Source organism: Macaca fascicularis, chromosome 15 (genome assembly GCF_037993035.2).
Source record: "Macaca fascicularis isolate 582-1 chromosome 15, T2T-MFA8v1.1".
NCBI classification, from domain to species: domain Eukaryota; kingdom Metazoa; phylum Chordata; class Mammalia; order Primates; family Cercopithecidae; genus Macaca; species Macaca fascicularis.
In genome coordinates, this window is record NC_088389.1 from 15,615,447 (window position 1) to 15,636,451 (window position 21,005).

Below are 21,005 nucleotides of genomic sequence, written 5' to 3' on the forward strand. Positions count from 1 at the left end.
CTTGCCAGACTGACATGGGCACTGCCCCAGCAGAACCAGCACACTGGAGACATGGGCTGTGGCATCTCACCTGCCGCACCCTCAGGTTAGATGGGTGAATGAACAGATGAGGTGGGTGAATGGGCCAGGGGGCTGGCGTGGGGGATCGAGTAGGCCGCAGGGGGGCTGCAGGGCTCTGGGGTCAGGGTGGGCTTGGGTGGCTTGCACACAGGCTAGGAGGACTCAAGGCAGAATTTATTGGCCCCTGAGCCCCCTCCCCCATTCCTCCTTCTCTCATAGCCAGGCCAAGACTGACATGGAGGGGACATAGACCCGTAAGGACTGAAAGGCTATGCCTGAGGGACAGCCAGGCAGCCATCTAGGGAGGAGGATGGGGAGTGGGGAGAGACCAGGAGCGTGGTCCTGACCTCCTACTATAGATGGGCATCAGGGGCCACCTATAGATGTCCAGTCCTCTCCTCCCCTCCTGGAGGTGGGGGTGGAGCCCAGTGAACTTGGGCCGCTCTGGGGCTATAATTCTCTTTGGCCACCGGATGGATGTGACCACTGTCCCTGACCACTCTGTTGACTTCCTGAGTCTGGGGACTTCTACCCTGGTTCCATTTATAAGCTCCCTGCTTTCTAGGAAGGGCTTGGTGACCCCTTGTCCTCTCCCTACCCTGACCCAAGACATCATCCTGAGAAGACCCGTCAGTCTCAGCCTGGGAATCAGAGGGCCTGCCCTGCCCAGAAGACGTTAATTTGGACATGAGACTTTCACAGAAAGCCTCTGGAAAGGTTGGGGAGGCAGTGAGTCACTTGGCAGTTTTGGATGGAGGGGGCAGCACCTCAGGATGGAGGTGCCAGGCCCCGCTTGCTTTGGTCTGGCCTTGTCCAGGACCCCTCTGGGGCGGAACCTGGGGCTCCGGATCCAGCATCCAACGGCCCTCAGAGGGATGGGGGGAATCACAGCTTCTCCTCGCCTGCCTGGATGCGGCTGTAGGCCTCTTGGTCCAACGGGACGTAGCGGCCCTTCCGGGCATCTAGATAGAACAGCGGGTCTTTCACAATAGCCGGGTCAAAGCCCTCCTTCCGTAGCTCTGTCTTCTGCAACTTGTAGGTCCCTGGGAGAGCAGGGAAGAAGACTCAGTGCAGGGCAGGGGCCTGAGCTCCCAGGAACCCCACCACCAGTGCTGAGGAAGGCAGGGAGTGGGGCTAGAGGACAAACACGGGAGGAAAGTGGGGGAGGAGGCAGCACAGCCCTTTACAGTTTGCAAAGAATGTTCGACCTATTACCTAAAGTAATAGAGCAGTCGTGGCAAAGTTGGGGCCTGGGGACAGCTGCTAATTACCCACCCACCCCTACTTTGCAGATGGGAAAACGGGCCTGGAGAAGGGAAGTTATTTGCCTAGTATTACATACTGAGTGACAGCAGAGTGGGGACCAGAACTGAGGTCTTCTGACTGTGATGTCTCCCTTTGAGTACCGACCAGATAACAGTGTGAGCTCATTTCATCTGTACATCAGCCCCACAGGGCAGGTGCTCAACCGTATCCTCTGGATTCTAACATGGACGTGCTTGCAGATTTTAACATCTCTGAACTAGTAAAATCAGCAGCACATATTTTCTTACTCGTATATAAAGTATTCATGGTATTTTTTTCTTTTTTATTGAGACAGGGTCTCGCTCTATCACCCAGGCTGGAGTGAAATGATGCTATCTCAACTCACTGCAACCTCCACCTCCCGGGCTCAAGTGATCCTCCTACCTCAGCCTCCCAAGTAGCCAGGACTATAGGTGTTCACCACTGTGCCTGGCTAAGTTTTGTATTTCTCTCTTTATTTTGTTTTTGGAGACGGAGTCTTTTTTTTTTTTTTTTTTGAGACGGAGTCTCGCTCTGTCACCCAGGCTGGAGTGCTATGGCCGGATCTCAGCTCACTGCAAGCTCCGCCTCCCGGGTTCACGCCATTCTCCTGCCTCAGCCTCCTGAGTAGCTGGGACTACAGGCACCCGCCACCTCACCCGGCTAGTTTTTTTGTATTTTTTAGTAGAGACAGGGTTTCACCGTGTTAGCCAGGATGGTCTCGATCTCCTGACCTCGTGATCTGCCCGTCTCGGCCTCCCAAAGTGCTGGGATTACAGGCTTGAGCCACTGCACCCGGCCTGGAGACGGAGTCTTGCACTGTCACCAGGGCTGGAGTGCAGTGGCTCGATCCTGGCTCACTGCAATCTCTGCCTCCCGGGTTCAAGCGATTCACCTGCCTCAACCTCCCAAGTAGCTGGGATTATAGGCGCCCACCACCACGCCCAGCTAATTTTTTGTATTTTTAGTAGAGACAGGGTTTCACCATGTTGGTCAGGTTTGTCTCGAACTCCTGACCTCAGGTGATCCACCCTCCTCGACCTCCCAAAGTGCTGGGATTACAGGCGTGAGCCACTGCGCCTGGCCAAGTTTTGCATTTCTTGTAGAGACAGGGTTTCGCCATGTTGCCCACGCAGATCTTGAACTCCTGGGCTCAAGCAATCCACCCGCCCCAGCCTCCCAAAGTGCTAGCATTACAAGCATGAGCTGCCACGCCTGGCCGCATCTTTCAATCAATGGTATTAATCCTGTACAGATGAGAAGACTGATGCTCAGGGTGGTAGAAGTGGGGTTGGAACCTGGATGAGACAGACTACCAGAAATGGCTACAGGTTCCTCCCCTCCCTGTACACACACACACCTCTGCTATGTGGCTTTGGCACTTCTGGCAAGAGCTCTTTTTCAACCTCCACTGGCCTCAATCTGGACTGGCTTTACAACCTGCTTTAACCAACAGAAGGTGGTAAACACAATGTTGTAGGAGTTCCGGATGAGTCTAGGCCTCGGGGGACCTTGCATCTTCCACCTCTACCCACTTAGGGGTGCCCTGGGGCTAGTCTAGCCTTCCAAAGGGTGAGAGGCCATGTGGAACAGAGATGAGCCATCCCAGGTGAGGGCCCAGACTGGCGCTGTCCAGTATGACCTCATGTGGCTATCTACATTTCAATTATTAAATAAGGCCGGGCATGGTGGCTCGCGCCTGTAATCCCAGCACTTTGGGAGGCCAGGAGTTCGAGACCAGCATGGCCAACATATCAAAACCCCATCTCTAATAAAAAAAAAAAATACAAAAATTAGCCAGGTGTGGTGGCACGTGCCTGTAATCCCAGCTACTGGGGAGGCTGAGGCAGGAGAATCACTTGAACCCAGGAGGCAAAGGTTGCAGTGAGCTGAGATTACGCCACTGCACTCCAGCCTGGGCAACAGAGCAAGACTCCATCTCAAATAAATAAATAAATAAATTTAAATTCAACAAAATTTAACCCCAAAGTGTTGATATTACAGGCGTGAGCCACGGCATCCAGCCAGCAGCCACCTTTCAAGTGTTCAGTAGCACTGCCAGGCTAGTAGCTATTGTGTTGGACAGCAGAAACCTAGAACATTTCCATCGCCGCAGAAGGTTCTGTTGGACAGTGCTGCAGAAGCAAGCAGTCGAGAGCCAGACACCTGGGTGAGGCCATCTAACTGCCTCCTGCCCCAGCTAAGTTACTAAGTGATGACAGCTCTTTCAGTGACCCCAAAGCAAGGTCAAAAAGAGAACTGCTCAGCTGCACTTAACCCCTACATTGCTTACCCACAGAATTATGAATAAATGAAGTGGCTGCTTCAAGTCATTTTGGGGCAAGTAAGTTTGGGGGTGGTTTGTTCTGCAGCAAAGCGCATCTGAAACACAAGGTCTGAGAGCCTCCCTGCCTGTCCTGGCCAGAAGTGTGGTGCTGCCCAATCCTCTGGAAGCTCCTGGTCTTGGCCATTAGCCTGGCCACAGTGTCTCCATCCTTCAGAACCACACTGAAGTCCTAAACCCTCCCCAATGCTTTAGGCACTCCAGGTACCCACTGTCTGGCAGAAGCCACACTTACTAGGGAGTGTCCACCATCAAGGCAGGACTGACATGATGACAACATGGGAGGTGGCCAGGGAAATGTGCTCCAAGGGTGAGCAGCCAGGGGGTGCTCAGAAGGGGCACCAAGGGCTGAGGAAAGCATGGGCAGGTATGGGCATGAGCCTCAGCATTTCCTGCCCACCAGGGAACTCTTGAGAGCCACCAATGGGCCAACAGATAGAAAGATGGTGCTGTCCTGTGGGCGACTGCAGGCCCGGGGCCCACCTCCCACCTGGACAACTGCAACCAGCCCTCCCTCGTCTCCCAGCTCCCTCAGGGCTGCCTGCAATCCTCTCCCACTCCATACACAGCAGCCAGAGAGCTTTCTAGAGCATGAGTCTGACCAGGTTCCCACCTGCTGAGATTCCTTTTTTTTTTTTTTTTTTGAGACGGAGTCTCGCTCTGTCCCCCAGGATGGAGTGCAGTGGCGCGATCTCAGCTCACTGCAAGCTCCGCCTCCTGTGTTTACGCCATTCTCCGGCCTCAGCCTCCCGAGTAGCTGGGACTACAGGCACCCGCCACCTTGCTCGGCTAGTTTTTTGTATTTTTAGTAGAGACGGGGTTTCACCGTGTTAGCCAGGATGGTCTCGATCTCCTGACCTTGTGATCCGCCCGCCTCGGCCTCCCAAAGTGCTGGGATTACAGGCTTGAGCCACCGCGCCCAGCGAGATTCTTTTTTTTTTTTTTTTGAGACAGAGTGTCACTCTGTTGCCCAGGCTGGAGTGCGGTGGCGTGATCTCAGCTCACTGCAACCTGTGCCTCCTGGGTCTCCTGGGTTCAAGCTATTCTCTTGTCTCAGCCTCCTGAGTCGCTGGGATTACAGGTATGCACCACCATGCCTGGCTAATATATATATATATATTTTTTAATATATTGAGACAGAGTCTCACTCTGTCTCCCAGGCTGGAGTGCAGTGGCATGGTCTCGGTTTACGGCAACCTCCACCTCCCAGGTTCAAGTGATTCTCATGCCTCAGCCTCCCAGGTAGCGGGGATTACAGGTGGCTGCCACTATGCCTGGCTACATTTTTTTTTTTTTTTTTGAGACAGAGTCTCACTCTGTAGCCCAAGTTGGAGTGCAGTGGTGCGATCTCGGCTCACTGCAACCTCCACCTCAGGGCTCGAGCTATTCTTCTGCTTCAGCCTCCCAAGTAGCTGGGACTACAGGCACCCACCACCATATCTGGCTAATTTTTTTGTATTTTTGGTAGAGAAAGGGTTTCACCATGTTGCCCTGGGTGGTCTCCAACTGCTGAGCTCAGGCTTTCCATCTGCCTTGGCCTCCCAAAATGCTGAGACTACAGGTGTGAGCCACCGTGCCCAGCCTAAATTTATTTTTTTTTGTATTTTTAGTAGAGATGGAATTTCACCATGTTGGCCTCGCTGGCCTTGAATTCCTGACCTCAAATGATTCGCCCACCTCGGCCTCCCAAAGTGCTGGGATTACAGGCGTGAGCCACCGCGCCCGGCCAGCTAATTTTTGTGTATTTAGTAGAGACGGGGTTTTGCCATGTTGGCCAGGCTGGTCTCAAACTCCTGACCTCAAGTGATCTGTCTGCCTTGGCCTCCCAAAGTGCTGGGACTACAGGCATGAGCCACCGCACCCAGCCTTGCTGAGATGCTTCTGTGGCTCCCTACTACCCCCGGGACAGTCCCGACTCCTGTCCTGGCCTGCAAGGCCCTGGACTTCCGGCCCCTGCTGGCTTCTCTCCCACTTCAATGCCACCGCCTGCCCCTCTCACTTGGCTCCAGCCTTGGGGGCCCCCTTTCATTCCTCGAGCACCCAAGCTCCTTCCTGCTTTAGTGGCTTTACAGTGTCTATTCCTGCAGCCTAGAGTGCCTCCCACCCCCATATTTCAGCTCTCAGCTGAACCATCCCCTCCTCAGAGGAGCCTTCTACTCATCCCAAGCGTCCTCCTTTTTGCTTTCCTATCAGCTTGCTCTGTGGTTCATTTTTCTTCTTTTTATCTGTTTAAGTCTAATCTCATGACAGATTATGTGGTCCATTCTTTACCTTTGGAATGCCTTGTCCTAGGCCAGCCACTCTCCTGCTCTAAGACTCCAAGAAGGCAAACGTCCTGTCAGAGCTCACCACCCGTATCCTGAGGCTTAGCGCAGTGCCTGGCACCTAATATTTGTTCTACTAAGGAACAATGTGTGTCCTCTCTGCTGGCCCCGTCTGCTCACCTCTACATGGGCAGGTCACTTTACCAACTGCCCGGCCAGGCTGTGTGCAGAGGTCAAATGACAGCCAACCGGGTCTCTCCAGAAGGAAACGGGAAGGGACCTGGGATCCGAGAGCTAGAGCAGGGGCGGGACACACCTGTTTTGTGCAGCTCAGGCAGGATGCGCAGGAAGATGGGGCGCGCATACAGGGGCAGTTCCTTCTCCAAGTCCTGAGCAAAGCGCTCCAGGTCACAGTTGCCAGTGGGGCTGGCCACGGCAGCCATTCCGGCCCGGCCCTCGGTTCCTGGGGGTGGCAGGGTAGACACTGAGCAGCTGGTGGTGCCCCTGGATGATGCCTCCCCACCCACACCTTGCGTCTGCCTGCACATACCTGGCACCTCGACACCATACACGGCCACGTCAGCCATGTCCAGCAGGCGGCTGAGTGTGCCTTCCACCTCGGTGGTGGACACGTTCTCACCTTTCCAGCGGAACGTGTCCCCAGTGCGGTCTCGGAAGTACAGGTAGCCCAGCTCGTCCATCACCAGCACATCACCTAGGGAGGGGCCGGATGAGGCAGGGCTGGGCCTGGCCAGCTCGGAGTCCAGGGCTCAAACCAGGGAGGCTTCGCTGGAGCCCAAGGATTTGTTTGACCACAAGGGCCAGGACTGGGGGAGTCCTGGGAAGGTGTCCTCTGGAGGTGGGAGAAGGTCCCCTCCTCCCCCAACCCTCAGGAAGGGGCTATGAAGGGCTGGGGACCCACCAGTAAGGTAGGCCTGGTCCCCCTTCTTGAAGACGTCCTTGGCAATCTTCTTGTTGTTGGCGCCCTGGTTGAGGTAGCCATCGAAGCGGCGCAGGGGGTCCTTCTGGATGATGCGGCCCACCAGCTGGCCCGGCTCACCTGGGGTGGGGAAGGCAGGGTTGGATCTGCCCTAGGCAGCCTCTCCCACCCACCCGTCCCGTCACCAGGTGTACCCTGCGTCGTTTTTTTTTTTTTTTTTTTTTTGAAACTATGTTTCGCTCTTGTTGCCCAGGCTGGAGTGCAGTGGTGCGATCTTGGCTCACTGCAACCTCCACCTCCTGGGTTCAAGCAATTCTCCTGCCTCAGCCTCCCGAGTAGCTGAGACTACAGGGGCACGCCAACACGCCCCACTAATTTTTTTTTTTTTTTTTTTTTTTGAGACGGAGTCTTGCTCTGTCGCCCAGGCTGGAGTGCAGTGGCACGTTCTGGGCTCACTGCAAGCTCCGCCTCCTGGGTTCACGCCATTCTCCTGCCTCAGCCTCCCGAGTAGCTGGGACTACAGGCGCCCGCCACCTCGCCCTGCTAGTTTTTTGTATTATTTTTAGTAGAGACGGGGTTTCACTGTGTTAGCCAGGAAGGTCTCGATCTCCTGACCTCGTGATCCGCCCATCTCGGCCTCCCAAAGTGTTGGGATTACAGGCTTGAGCCACCGCACCCGGCCATCCCACTAATTTTTTAAAAAAATTTTTTAGTAGAGATGGGTTTCATCCTGTTTGCCAGGCTGGTCTCGAACTCCTGACCTCAGGTGATCCGCCCACCTCAGCCTCCCAAAGTGCTGGGATTCCAGGTGTGAGCCAACACTCCCAGCCTGTACTCTGCGTCTTGATCTGATTTGAGTTACGCTGCTTGCCACAGAAATGCCCCACCTCCCCCAGCCCAAGAGCTCATCTTGGCAGTTCGGACAAACTGAGCCAGCGATGTCTGTTCTTGAAACTGATGGGAAGATGAACATAGGTCAGGCTCCTTGGGGACAGCCTAACGAAGCCAGTGCCCCAAGCCCCTGCTCCATGCCAGGCCCCACTCAAAGTTTTATGTTCTTTACCAAACATAATCCTCAGGCCAGCCCCACGGGCGGGTGCTGCCATGGGCACAGTTTGTAGATAAGGGGACTTAGGCACAGAGAGGCTGAATACTCGCCATGACACAGAGCTAGGGAGCTGAGCCAGAATAAATCTCAAGCAGCCTGGACTCAGGGTCATTTGGAGTCGATATGAAAATGAATGAATGAGGCTGGGCATGGTGGCTCACATCTGTAATACTAACATTTTGGGAGGCCAAGGTGGGTGGATCACTTGAGGTCAGGAGTTCGACACCAACCTGGCCAACATGGTGAAAGCCCATCTCTATTGAAAATAGAAAAACTAGCCAGGCATGGTGGCGTGAGCCTGTAATTCCAGCTACTCAGGAGGATGAGACAAGAGAATTGCTTGAACTCAGGAGGCAGAGGTTAGAGTGAGCCAAGCTCATGCCACTACACTCCGGCCTGGGCGACAGTGAGACTTCATCTCAACCAAAAAAAAAAAAAAAAAGAATGAATGAATGAAAATGAATGAATGGACTGATGGGCAGATAGAACGGTGAATGAATGAATGGATGGATACACAAAGAAATGAGTAACTTGTAGCCCTAGGAGCAGAGCTAACTGATGGCCACTGGTCAGAAAAGGGCTTCCCATCCACACACACCTGGATTCCTTCCTTCCCAGGCCAATCCCTCCCTCTCTGACCCCCAAGTGACAGACCTGGCTGGCAGGGAATGCAGATGCCATCGGGCCCCCGGATCAGCTCCATGGTGTCCTCGTTGACACGTACCAACCGGATGGGGTACACGAAGGACAGGATGCGGCTGTTGAAGCCACAGGCCCCCACCTGCGAAGGCCAAGACTTGGGCCTGGGCTCTCTCACCATGGGCCCAAAACTGGACAATGACGGGGAGGTGGGACTCCAGCACCCACAATCTCACGCTGGAACTCTGCCCTCCCCTCTGCGTCCAGTGCCTTCCATGGGCCATCCCTACAGCGGCCTCGCCCGTCCCCAACCTGGCCGCACCTGGCTGTCGAAGTTGCCCAGGCTACAGTTGCACTCCGTGGCCCCATAGAACTCAGCCACCTGGGGTATGTGGAAGCGGCTGGAAAAGTTGGTCCAGATGGACTGCCGGAGGCCGTTGCCTAGTGCCATGCGAACCTGGTGCTGGTTTTCTGCCTCCCTCGGTGGCTGGTTCAGGAGGTAGCGGCACAGTTCACCAATGTACTGCACAATCTGGGGGTGAACTTGGTGTGATTCGAGGCTCCAGAGGCTGCCCTCACTACACTAGGATTCTCCTGATCCCTCAAGCTCCTACTCTCCCCAGGGGCTGGCCATGCCATCCTTTCACTCTCCAGGTCTCAGTCTCCCCATCTGAACAATGGGGACTTTGCCACAAATGAGCCCTTTGGAATGACGGGCCACCTCAGCTGTAAGATAGATGCCCCGAAGTGTAGTTGGGAATAGGGTAACGAGGGGAAAGGGACAGTTCACCCTTCCCACTCTCGCTCACCGTGCACTTGTACTTGATACAATCATCCCAGAACCGGGAGGCTGAGAATTTCTTCCGAATCACCACCGTCATGCCATGCAGCAGGCACTGCCCGATCCCCACGATGTTTCCTGGAGGCGGAGGGATGGCCCCTGAGGGTCAGGGAGATGAAGACCCTCCCCAGACCAGCGATACTGCCATCCAGCCAGGCAGGCCTGCGCTGCCCTGCAGGCTTCTGTACCTCACATCTGCCTGCCTTGGGTGCCCTCCTCCAAGAAGCCTCCCCGGCTTCCATCCCCAGGCTCTTCCTGGTGCTGCACTCTTGTCCCTGCCCCTCTCCTACACTCACATATACAGCCGACTGTAAGCACGTGGAGGCCAGGAGCTATATTTATTCAAGTTGTCTTCCTGTAAGCCCCTACAAACAGCAGCAATGCCATGCATATCTGGGGAAACAAACTGAAATGAGACAGGCCCAGATGCTCCGTGGGACACTGCCACACACACTGTGAGGCTGCTGTGCTCATACTTTTTTCAATTTAAAACAACTTTTTTCTTTCTTTTTTTTTGAGACAGAGTCTCACTCTGTCGCCCAGGCTGGAGTGCAGTGACACCATCTCGGCTCACTGCAAGCTCTGCCTCCTGGTTTCACGCCATTCTCCTGCCTCATCCTCCCGAGTAGCTGGGACTACAGGCGCCCGCCACCATGCCCGGCTACTTTTTTTTTTTTTTTTGTATTTTTAGTAGAGATGGGGTTTCACTGTGTTAGCTAGAATGGTCTCCATCTCCTGACCTCGTGATCCGCCTGCCTCGGCCTCCCAAAGTGCTGGGATTACAGGTGTCAGCCACTGTGCCCTGCCTAAAACAAAATTTTTCTAGAGACAGGTCTCACCATGTTGCCCAGGCTGGCCTTAAACTCCCAGGCTCAAGTGATTCTGTCTCAGCCTCCCCAGTAGCTGAGACCACAGGCATGTGCACCACGCCTGGCTAATCCTGTTTATTTTTATTTTTAAATTAAATTAAGTGTATTTATTTATTTTGAGACAGAGTCTTGCCCTGTCACCCAGGCTGGTGTGCAATGGCGTGATCTAGGCTCATTGCAACCTGTGCCTCCTGGGTTCAAACCATTCTCCTGCCTCAGCCTCCCGAGTAGCTGGGATTACAGGCGCCTGCCACTAATCCCAGTTGTTTTTTGTACTTTTAGTAGAGACGGGGTTTCACCACGTTGACCAGGTTGGTCTCGAACTCCTGACCTCGTGATGCGCTTGCGTTGGCCTCCCAAAGTGCTAGGATTACAGGTGTGAGCCACTGCACCTGGCCTATTTTTATTTTTTTTGAGACACTGTCTCGCTCTGTTGCCCAGGCTGGAGTGCAGTGGCGTGATCTCAGCTCACTGCAACCTCTGCCTCCCAGGTTCAAGCAATTCTCGTGCCTCAGCCTCACAGGTAGCTGGGATTACAGGCACATGTCACCACACCCAGTTAATTTTTGTATTTTTAGTAGAGATGGGGTTTCGCCATGTTGGCCAGGCTGGTCTCGAACTCCTGGCCTCAAGTGATCCGCCCGCCTTGGCCTCCCAAAGTGCTGGGATTACATGTGTGAGTCACCGCACTTGGTCCAAAGCTGTGTGTTTGTACTGCAGCACACTGCCTGACAGGGGTGGGGTTCCTGGAGACCTGGCAGGTGCTGGAGGCTGAGTGACAGCCCTAGAGTTACCTGCTGAGTGGTAGAGGGGGAGGCAGTCATAGATGATGTCATTGGGCCGCATGCGGAATCCATAGTACACCAGGGCAGCCATGCGGTAATACCTGGGAGGGCACAGGGCCGAGGGCTGAGTGGGCCCTGAAAAGGCAGGAGGAGGCTCCCCAGCCCTGCCTGTGCCTACCCCACCCTGGGCACCTGCCCCTTACCTGCTGTGCACCACGATGGCGGCCTTGGGCAGCCCTGTGGTGCCCGATGTGTAGATGTAGAACAGTTTATCTAAAGAAAACAGATGCGAGTGGCTGTCGGGCGCAGCTCAGGGCTGGGCACAGGGTCACACAGACGGACACCTGCAGGTGTGCACCCTTCAACACCTGTTCCCATCACACCCCTGCCAGGAAGCCTGTTCTGATGACCTCAGATACCACTCAGCTCCAACACCAGCATCCATTCCAACACATATTTCCTGGGCCCTTGCTCTGTGCTAGGCCCTGCGGGGAGAGAGACATAAGTGAGCACGACGGGCATGGGCCTGGCCCTCTTGGCAGTCACAGCTCAGTGGAACAGTCAGATGAGGACACAGGCAATTCCAATACTAAGCAGCAAGTGCCAAGGGAGGCCACAGGACCTGTCGAAACCCAGTAGCCACATTCGGCCCAGGCTTGCAGGAGGGGAGCTGGTGCCAGGTAGGCTTCCCGATAAAGGTGACACCTGCCCCAAGTCATAGAGCACAGGGAGGTTAGCTGCGGGAAGTGGGGTGTTGAGTAGCTTCCGCACTGCTGAGCATTGATCTGCCCCACTCTGCAGCCCTCCACCGGGACTGCCACACTAGAGTTTCTATGCGAGGCTTGGCCCTACCAGACTTGAGGTTCCCTGGAGGTCAGGACCTCCACAGGAAGACTCCACATGCTTAGAACGCCTGCCAAGACACCTCACGCTCTCTGGCTGCCTGCTGTTTGCCAGCCCTAGGCACTATGAGGGCACCAGGGCAACCCAGCCAGAGTCCCTGCCCTGAAGTAGCTGACAAATGCACCCAAGAGACCAGATTCACGTACAAGAGAGAAGTTAAACAGTGCTGATGACAATGACCAGTAACTGAGCCCCTCCTGCCATACCCTAGCTTCAGGACTGGCTCCACTGTATTTTTTTCAACCCTCAAAGCCACCCATAGAGTAGGTTCTGTTACTGTCCCCAGTTTTATGGCTGTGGGAACTGAGGCTCCAAGGGCAGGGCAAGTGTCAGGGTTCACACAAAGGAAGCAGTAGAGCCAGGATATAAACTGGGATCTGACTCGATAGCCCAAGCTCTGAGCCACCAGGCAATGTGGCTTCACAGGAAAGGGAATGAGGAGAGCAGAAGAACCAGGTAGGCTACAGTATAAAAGAAGAGGGGTGAGAGGCTCAGGGAGACTGCCTGGAGGCGGGGTCAGGGAGGCAGCACAGCCCTGGGAGAGGATCACAGCTGGAGATCCCGAGGTGTCCTGCACTGAAGAGGCACTTGATGAATATTCAAAGGGTCTTGCTCCTCACCCACCCTCCCACCCAACTGCAACAAAGCCCAGACCAGGCAGGTTCCTGGAGTCCACAGGATTCTACATTAGGCATTAGTGAAGGCTTATTCAACAAATCAAACTGGACTTTGTGAGCTCCTGTGTTCTCAGCCCTGTATCTGGCACTGTGACACACATCAGCTCATGCCACCTTCACAGTAACCCTGGAGTGGCCCAGGTTTACTGTCACCATTTTCCAGATGGAAAAAGGGAGGTGATGTGACATGTTCCAGGCACACGGCCAATTTCCAGAAAAGCCTCCTTCTGGCACTGAGGCCAGTGCTCTGTCCAGGGCCCGTGTAAGCGCCCCTCTATGGGGTGGGGACGGAGCCCACCTGTGAAGCCCTTGTCAGGGCAACTGGGCAGGTGCTTGGGAGCATCTTCCAGCAGAGGGTCCAGGTGTTCTGTGCTTGTAGGCACCGCATTGGGCTCCCAGGAGCCAGAGCAGAAGAGACTGAGCGAGGGGTCCAGGCTGGCATGGATCTCACAGATGGCTGTGGGGAGACAGGGCAGTCAGCAGGCCAGAAAACCCCATGTTGCCAAGGACCTCTGCTCCCAGCAGGGCTGGCCATGTTGCTGAGGAGACTGGCTGGGCAGGAGAGGCAGTGAAGCAACTGGGCCTTCAGTGCTGATGGGGCACCAGCAACGGTTCTATTAGCCACAGGTTAACCACAGAGTAGGCCCGCTTTACCTGCATTCCCTGGTCTCACAGCCCTGGGAAGGAGGGACCAATGACAGTCCCTCTTACAGATGAGAAGATTGAGGCTCTGAGAATGAGAGGACCTGCTCACAGCTAGAATGTGCTGGACCTGGCATGCAACGCCAGCTCTACCTCACACCAAGGTCTGGGCTCCCACCCACTGTCCCGCACTACTTACTCTGTGGGGCACCAGATAGACGGGAGGAGTGCGGGTCAGAGGCCAGTGGCTGTCCATCCCCTTCCGAGAGTGGGAACCTTCTCTCAGGCTCCCCTGTGTGCTGCACAGACATCACATAACCACCCGCCCAGGCATGGAGCAGCGCTGGTCAGCTTGGCCCCACCTCCCTGGCTTCCTCTTGATTTGCCCAGCCCTCTCCTCTTCCCTGGCTGCCTTCTTCCCTCTCCCTTTTCAGCACCATTTTTATTTTTCTTTCTTCTTTTTTTTTTTTGCTTTTTAAAATAGAGATAGGGGATCACTATGTTGTCCAGGCAGGTCTTGAACTCCTGGGCTCAAGAGATTCTCCTGCCTTGGCCTCCCCAAGTGCTGGGATTACAGGCATGAGCCACTGTGCCTGGCCCCCTTTCAGCATCTTTTTTTTTTTTAAGACAAGAGTTTCGGCTGGGCGCCGTGGCTCACGCCTATAATCCCAGCACTTTGGGAGGCCGAGGCAGGCAGATCACGAGGTCAGATCGAGACCATCCTGGTTAACACGGTGAAACCCCGTCTCTACTAAAAATACAAAAAATTAGCCGGGTGTGGTGATGGGCGCCTGTAGTCCCAGCTACTCAGGAGGCTGAGGCAGGAGAATGGCGTGAACCCGGGAGGCAGAGCTTTCAGTGAGCCGAGATCACGCCTCTGCACTCCAGCCTGGGCCACAGAGCGAGACTCCATGTCAAAAAAAAAAAAAAAAAAAAAATACAGAGTTTCACTCTGTCGCCCAGGCTGGAGTGCAGTGGCATGATCTCGGCTCATTTGGTTCAAGTGATTCTTGTGCCTCAGCCTCCTGAGTAGCTGAGATTACAGGCTTGCACCACCACACACCTGGCTAATTTTTGTATTTTTAGTAAAAACAGGGTTTCACCATGTTGGCCAGTCTGGTCTTGAACTCTCAAGCTCAAGTGACCTGCCCTCCTTAGCCTCCAAAAGTGCTGGGATTACAGGCGTCAGCCACCGTGCCTGGCCCCCTTTCAGCATCCTAATGACTTCCCCATTCATTATCTCACAAACACAACAGTGTGGGGAGGAAAAACAGAGCACTGTGGTCAAGCTGAAGATCAAACCCCAGTTCTGCCACTTACCAACTGTGTGACCTTGGGTGAGCTCCTCACAAACCCCTCTGAACCCCAGGCTCATCATCCATAAAACCAAGATCCCTACCTTTCCCGGTCTTTATGGAGATTAGAGCTACTCTTGGAAAGCAGCAGTGTCAGCACTTTGCAGGTGCCCATTGTGGCAGCAAAAAAAATGCAGGCTCTGTGAGGACAGTGGGGAATTAATTTTGTTCCCATTATACAGATGAGCCAGATATGGCCTAATTAGTCACCAGGATGATTACCATTGTACTAAGGGGCCACTTCACATTAGCCATGTTGCTGGTGCTTCAGGTAAAGTATCTTTTTTTTTTGAGACGTAACCTCTCTCTGTCACCCAGGCTGGAACGCAGTGACGTGATCCTGGCTCACTGCAACCTCTGTCTCCTGGGTTCAAGCGATTCTCCTACTTCAGTCTCCCGAGTAGCTGGGACTACAGGTGCACACCTCCATGCTCGGCTAGTTTTTTTTTGCATTTTTATTAGAGACCGGGTTTCACCATGTTGGCCAGGCTGGTCTCAAACTCCTGATCTCAAATCTGCCCACCTCGGCCTCCCAAAGTGCTGGGATTTACAGGCATGAGCCACCGCACCCGGCGTTTTTTTATTTTTTTGGTTTTTTTTTTTTGAGACGGGGTCTCACTCTGTCTGCCAGGCTAGAGTGAAGTGGCACAATCGCCACTGACTGCAGCCTTGACCTTAGTCTTTTTTTTTTTTTTTTTTTGAGACGGAGTCTCGCTCTGTTCCCCCAGGCTGGAGTGCAGTGGCCGGATCTCAGCTCACTGCAAGCTCTGCCTCCTGGGTTCACGCCATTCTCCTGCCTCAGCCTCCTGAGTAGCTGGGGCTATAGGCGCCCGTCACCTTGCCTGGCTAGTTTTTTGTATTTTTTAGTAGAGACGGGGTTTCACCGTGTTAGCCAGGATAGTCTCGATCTCCTGACCCAGTGATCCGCCCGTCTCGGCCTCCCAAAGTGCTGGGATTACAGGCTTGAGCCACCGCGCCCGGCAACCTTAGTCTTAAGTGATCCTCCTGCCTCAGCCACTGAGTAGCTGGGACTACAGGTCCATGTCACCATGCCTAGCTAATTTTTTAAAAACTTTTTTAGTGGGCCAGGTGTGGTGGTTCATGTCTATAATCCCAGCACTTTGAGAGGCAGAGGTGGGTGGATTGCTTGAACTTAAGAGTCTGAGACCAGCCTGGGCAACATGACAAAACTGAGTATCTACAAAAAATGCAAAATTTAGCCAGGCATGGTGGTGCATGTCTGTGGTCCCAGCTACTCACAAGGCTGAGGTGGATGGATTGCTTGAGCCTAAGAGGTCAAGGCTGCTGTGAGCTGTGACTGCACCATTGCACTCCAGCCTGGGTGACAGAGCAAGACCCTGTCTCAAAAAAAGTTTCTTAGTAGAGACAGGATCTTACTATGTTGCCTAGGCTGGTCTCAAACTCCTAGGCTCAAGGGATCCTCTTGCCTTGGCCTCCCAATGTGCTGGGATTACAGGTGTGAGCCATTATGCCCAATCTGAAGTACCTTTTTGAAAACAGTATGAAGTAGGAACTACGGATGAAGAAACTGAGGCTCAGAGAAATCAGTCCCTTTCCCAGGATCTCCAGTTTACTCGTGGCACTGCCTAAGCTGTCTGACCCCACTCTGTGTCCTTAACCACACAGCCTCGGCAGGGCTGGAAGGGAGCCGTAGTCTGTGTAAGATCCCATGGAGTTCCTGCTTGTCCCTCACCCGTTTGGGGCTCACCTGAGGCCATTTCGCTGCCAAAGACAAGGGCCCGTGCACGTGAGGTGGTGAGGCAGTGGAGCAGGGCATCCCGCCGCAGGTTGGTGTTGATGAGGGCCGCCTCCACACCGAGCTTGGCCATGCCCAGCCACAGGCCCACGAACTCATTGCGGTTCTCCATGAAGATGGCAGCCACATCCCCCGAGGCCAGGCCCCGGGCCTGCAGGAAGTTGGCTACGCTGCTCGAGTACTCATCCAGCTGGCGGAAGGTCCAGTGGGTATCTGTGCCCTCGAAGATCAGGGCCGTCTTGTCGGGGTGGCGCCGAACGGTAGAGGCAAACAAAATGGGCACCGTCCGCCGCTCCCGCAGGCACTGTCGCACCTTCGCCTTCACCTTCAGGAGCACCAAGCCGCCACTGTGTGTGAGCAAGAGAGGGCGCTGTGCCTGCCATGGTTGGGAGTGAGGGGTCCTGACACCCTACCCCAGGCTGCTGCTTCGCCAGCCTATGCTTCATGAGCCAGATCCCCTACAACACTTCCATCTCCCGGCTCCTGCTGGGAACATGCACCGTCTTACTGATGCCGCTCAGTAACACTGAGAGTTCGTATGATTCCTATCTTCCCTCACACAGAAGGAAATCAAGGCTCTCGTGGTGCCGTGGCCTGCTCAAAGCTTCATGGATGGAGGGTGGCTGAGCTGAGATTTGAACTCTAGGCCTCTCTGGCTCCAGAGTTCAACTCCTACCCTCTCAGCCTGCTGCTCCAGCAGAAACCTCCTAGGTCTCCAGAACTTCCTGTAAAAGTCCAAACTCCTTGTTTGGGGCCTCCCACAGTCCAGCTGCTCCCCCCACCCACCATGACCACAGTAAATAAAGAATGAGTTTACTGGTCTGTCCAGTCTTTCTCCCTGTGAGCCTAGCTGGGATAGGCTTCTGTCTTATACAACACTCTGTCCCCAGGGTCCTGTGCCAGGCAGAGTAGATGTTCAGTAACTTTGTGGAATCACTTGGCAACATCCCACTCCTGCCACCTTTTTTTTTTTTTTTGAGATGGGGTCACACTCTGTCACCCAGGTTGGAGTGCAGTGATGCAATGTCAGCTCACTGCAACCTCCGCTTCCCAGGCTCAGATGATGCTCCCAACCTCAGCCTCCCAAGTAGCTGGAACCACAGGTGCACACCACGGTGCCTGGCTAATGTTTTTGTATTTTGGTAGGGACGGGGTTTTGCCGTGTTGCCCAGGTTGGTCTCGAACTCCTGAGGTCAAGTGATCCAGTCACTTCAGCCTCCCAAAGTGCTAGGATTACAGGTGTGAGCCATTGCGCCCAGCCCTGGACTCCATGGCTTCGTTGCTGATGCTGTGCCTTCTGGTTAGGACTCATCTCCTTCTACCACCACTAAGGCACCTCTCAAGTACAGCCAGTTTTTCTCCAGGAGGCCTTCTCTGATTCCCAGGATCCTGGCTGGAGGCTGTCTCTCCTTGCTCCATGCTCCCACAATTACCACCCTTCCTGGTGTGCCGCTCCGTGCCTTCTTTTGTAATCAACCCAGATTGACAAATGCTGAGCTGCCTGTGCTGGGTGTGGGTCACTGAACTGGGTGCTGGGACACAGTAGTGAGCAACGCTGCACCAGGGTCTCTGCCCACATGGGACTGCCAGTTTACAGATGTGCTGTGTCCCTTTCTTTCTCCTGACCAATCTGAGCTTGGCAGATAGGGTCTGCCTTATTCCTCTCTGGACCCCAGAGCTAGCCTGGCACCTAGTAGAGAATAAGCGGGAATAAGTATTTCTGGTACAGGATGTCTCTTGGAGCATACCTGGCTTTCTTTGGGGAGCAGGTTATCCCAGACATCTGAGTAGGGGCCCTGCTCTAGAACTCAGTGCCCCCTGTGTCATCTTGCACCCCTGCCAACCTGAGGGCAGGGCCTTTCCCCAAGGTTCCTCTTTACCCTTTCACAAACTTACAGAGTCCTCAGGACCCCTTGCAGATGTCTCAACACACTTGGTGTTCAATGTACGTCCTAGGCCAAGCCTGCCGAAAGCCTAGGAGCCTCAAGTTAGGGAGATTCCCTGGGAAAAGACTTTGACCTTGGAGATGGAGGTACCAGGTACCATTGCCAGGGGAAGGGTGTGGAGCAGAGGTTGCTGTTCTGGAACTCAGCTCAGCTGCCCTGTGCTGGTAGAGACCATGAGGTCTGGCCTGGGGAGACTTGGGGGACCAGAAGCTCACTGTAGTGTGAGAGACCCCAGGAAAGGCTGGACCAGGTACTCACAAAATATCGCGCCTGATGGTTTTGATGAAGACCCGGATGAAGCGCCAGCCTCCAGATCCCAAGTAGAGGAACAGCAGGGAGAATCCCACCTGGGTCCAGGGCAGTTTCAGCACCAGCTTGGAGAACAGCAGCACCCCCACTAGAGAGGCTCCAAGCAGCATTGTGGCCTGCAGACACAGAGCAGTTAGTGGACTCAAACACCCATCCCTCCAGGTCTCCTACCTCCCAGCCCAGACAGCCAGGCCACTGTGATCCCAAGGGGGCAGCCTGTGGTAAGGCTTAGCCATACTGAGTTGGGTGACTGACCACAGGGGTCCCTTTCCAGGCATGGCCTGGGAGGGGCAGGCTAGGGGCTTGGCACTTGAGGTGAGGAATTCCAAGAGTGAGAAGCAGGAGACTGGTTCTTGTCTCATAGTCCCATCTCTGCCTACCATTCTCCAAGTGACCTTGGGCAAGACCCTTTCACATTTTAGACTTTAGTCTCTGCCCTCTGTGCAATGGGTATAGGGAGACGTGTTCTAAGAGGCTTTTCTAGCCAAAACAGGACAGTTCCCTCTTCTGACATCCAAGGTCTATAAACCAGATGGCCTGGGGGTGGGTATCGACTAAGATCCTCTGGCTCACCAGCAGTGGGGGCTCACACCTGTAATCCCAGCACTTTGGGAGGCCAGGGCAGGCGGATCACGAGGTCAGGAGTTCAAGACCACGCTGACCAAGATGGCGAAACCCCATCTCTACTAAAAATACAAAAATTAGCCAGGCATGGTGGCACACACCTGGAATCCCAGCTACTCAGGAGGCCGAGGCAGAAGAATTGCTTGAACCTGGGAGGCGGAGATTGCATTGGGGCGAGATTGTGCCACTGCACTCCAGCCTGGGAGACAGAGCGAGACTCTGTCTCAAAAAAAAAAAAAAAAGTATCTGGCTCGACTCCTCACCCAGAGACCCAGGGAGGGTCTGTGGATGACCAGGCCAAGTCAAAGGGGCAGCTCCCTGGAAAAGGTGCCCTGCTCCGTCCCTGTCCACAGGCTCAGGCATCGCAGTGCGTCTGCTGGTCGATAGAGGGCGACCCAGAAAACGAGTTAGAGCCTGGAGGTGCTTGAGAGGTGACCGCCCAGGGGGCAAAGCTGATTGAGGGAGGCGAGGAGGACCTTGAAGATACCACCCCACAACACACAGACACACACAGACACTCGGATGAATCTTTGGGGTCTGGGACTTAGGGGAAGGCGAACGACTTACTGTGCTTCAGGGGCTGGGCTAAGCTAGGACTCTTGGATTCTATTCCTGGATCTTTGAGGACTTGCTCAAGGGGACATCTGATGGGGCTGTTTTTCTCCGGGTTTTCCTGTTCTTGGGAGTAGATGAAGGTCACGAATGTGAAATGGCCTGAGAGCCTCCAAGCCAGGATAAGGGAATGGTCTGGACCACAAGAAGCCCTGGGACACCATCTCCCCCGCCCCCTCGCGAAAAGCAAAAGCCGGGGGCGGGGGAACTGAAGCAGAGTGCTCAACCCCAACTCCAGGGTCCAGGATCCTCAGATCTCTGGCCTCCCATAGACCACCACAGCAGAGGGGCAGGAACCTGTCCTGGAAGGATGGCGGATGGGGCAAGAAGAGGCCAGAAGAGGGTGACCAGTTCCCTCGGGCCCCTGTCCGGGGTCACGCGTACCGCCCTCGCCCCTAGACAGCAACGTAACAGTGCGTCTGTCCGGGAAACAACGCCGCAGGGCGCGCCCCCCACCTGGGGTCCGCACCGCCACCTCGCCCGACTTGGCCCGGCACATTTCCCCACCCGGGAACCCACCGGCCCGGTCTGTGCTCACCCGGCGTCGGCTCCGCCGCGCGACGCCCCGTCCAGATGCGGCCCGGTTGCAGCAGAGTAGGGAGCGCGAGGGGCATTAGCCGCCCCTGGGCGCACGAAGCCGGGTCTCAGCAGGACTTAAACGGCTCTGCGCCCTGCATGGCCCGGCCGCCCCGCCAGCCCCGCCCGCCGCCAGGCCCCGCCCGCCGCGCTCCTCCCCCGCCCGCCTTCCGCAACCCAAACCGGCTGTGCCGGGCCGCAGAACCGCCTGCCGCACCTTCCCCGCGGCCGGCAAGCCACAGAGCCGGCGGCGCAGCGCAGCCCCAGCGCGCCCGGCGCCGCCCGGCCCCAGCCCGCCCTGCGCGCGCAACGGCTTCGGGCGGCGCCGCCGCGCGGCAAGCTGGGAGTTGTAGTCCACGCCGCCCCGCCCCACCCGGCCGAGGAGACCCCCGAGTCGACCCCCGAGTCCGCGAGGAGACAGGCGGACTTCACCCCGGCCCTTCCTCCCCG

The 21,005-nt window shown here is 55.2% G+C and overlaps 1 protein-coding gene across 5 annotated transcripts; it reads right to left on the reverse strand.

Annotated features, from left to right (window-relative positions):
- Positions 1 to 213: 213 nt before the first annotated feature.
- Positions 214 to 20,845, reverse strand: SLC27A4 (solute carrier family 27 member 4). 5 transcript variants are annotated; one of them, XM_015436097.4, is made up of 14 exons: positions 20,518 to 20,845; positions 19,935 to 20,040; positions 18,693 to 18,859; positions 16,441 to 16,835; positions 13,013 to 13,171; positions 11,338 to 11,407; positions 11,144 to 11,235; positions 9,449 to 9,558; positions 8,962 to 9,171; positions 8,655 to 8,781; positions 6,875 to 7,012; positions 6,503 to 6,667; positions 6,269 to 6,415; positions 214 to 1,103 (listed from the first exon to the last, which is right to left on the reverse strand). In XM_015436097.4, the coding sequence occupies exons 3-14, from the start codon at positions 18,851 to 18,853 to the stop codon at positions 946 to 948; spliced, it is 1,932 nt and encodes a 643-aa protein (XP_015291583.1). In that variant the 5' UTR covers positions 18,854 to 18,859; positions 19,935 to 20,040; positions 20,518 to 20,845; the 3' UTR covers positions 214 to 945. The 5 variants fall into 5 exon arrangements, with proteins under 5 accessions (XP_015291583.1, XP_015291584.1, XP_045228663.1 ...); XM_015436098.4 differs by having other exon boundaries at positions 19,935 to 20,045; XM_045372728.3 differs by having other exon boundaries at positions 19,935 to 20,045; positions 20,499 to 20,845.
- Positions 20,846 to 21,005: the final 160 nt, after the last annotated feature.

Bases quoted from the DNA above. Each gene is read 5' to 3' on its own strand.
- SLC27A4 (XM_015436099.4), bottom strand. From the start codon at position 18,853: ATGCTGCTTGGAGCCTCTCTAGTGGGGGTGCTGCTGTTCTCCAAGCTG. The intron at 9,172-9,448 runs GTGAGCGAGAGT...GTTCACCCCCAG, and splicing joins GTATCAAGTACAAGTGCACG to ATTGTGCAGTACATTGGTGA. The intron at 6,668-6,874 runs GTGGGTCCCCAG...GCCCCTCCCTAG, and splicing joins GGACCAGGCCTACCTTACTG to GTGATGTGCTGGTGATGGAC.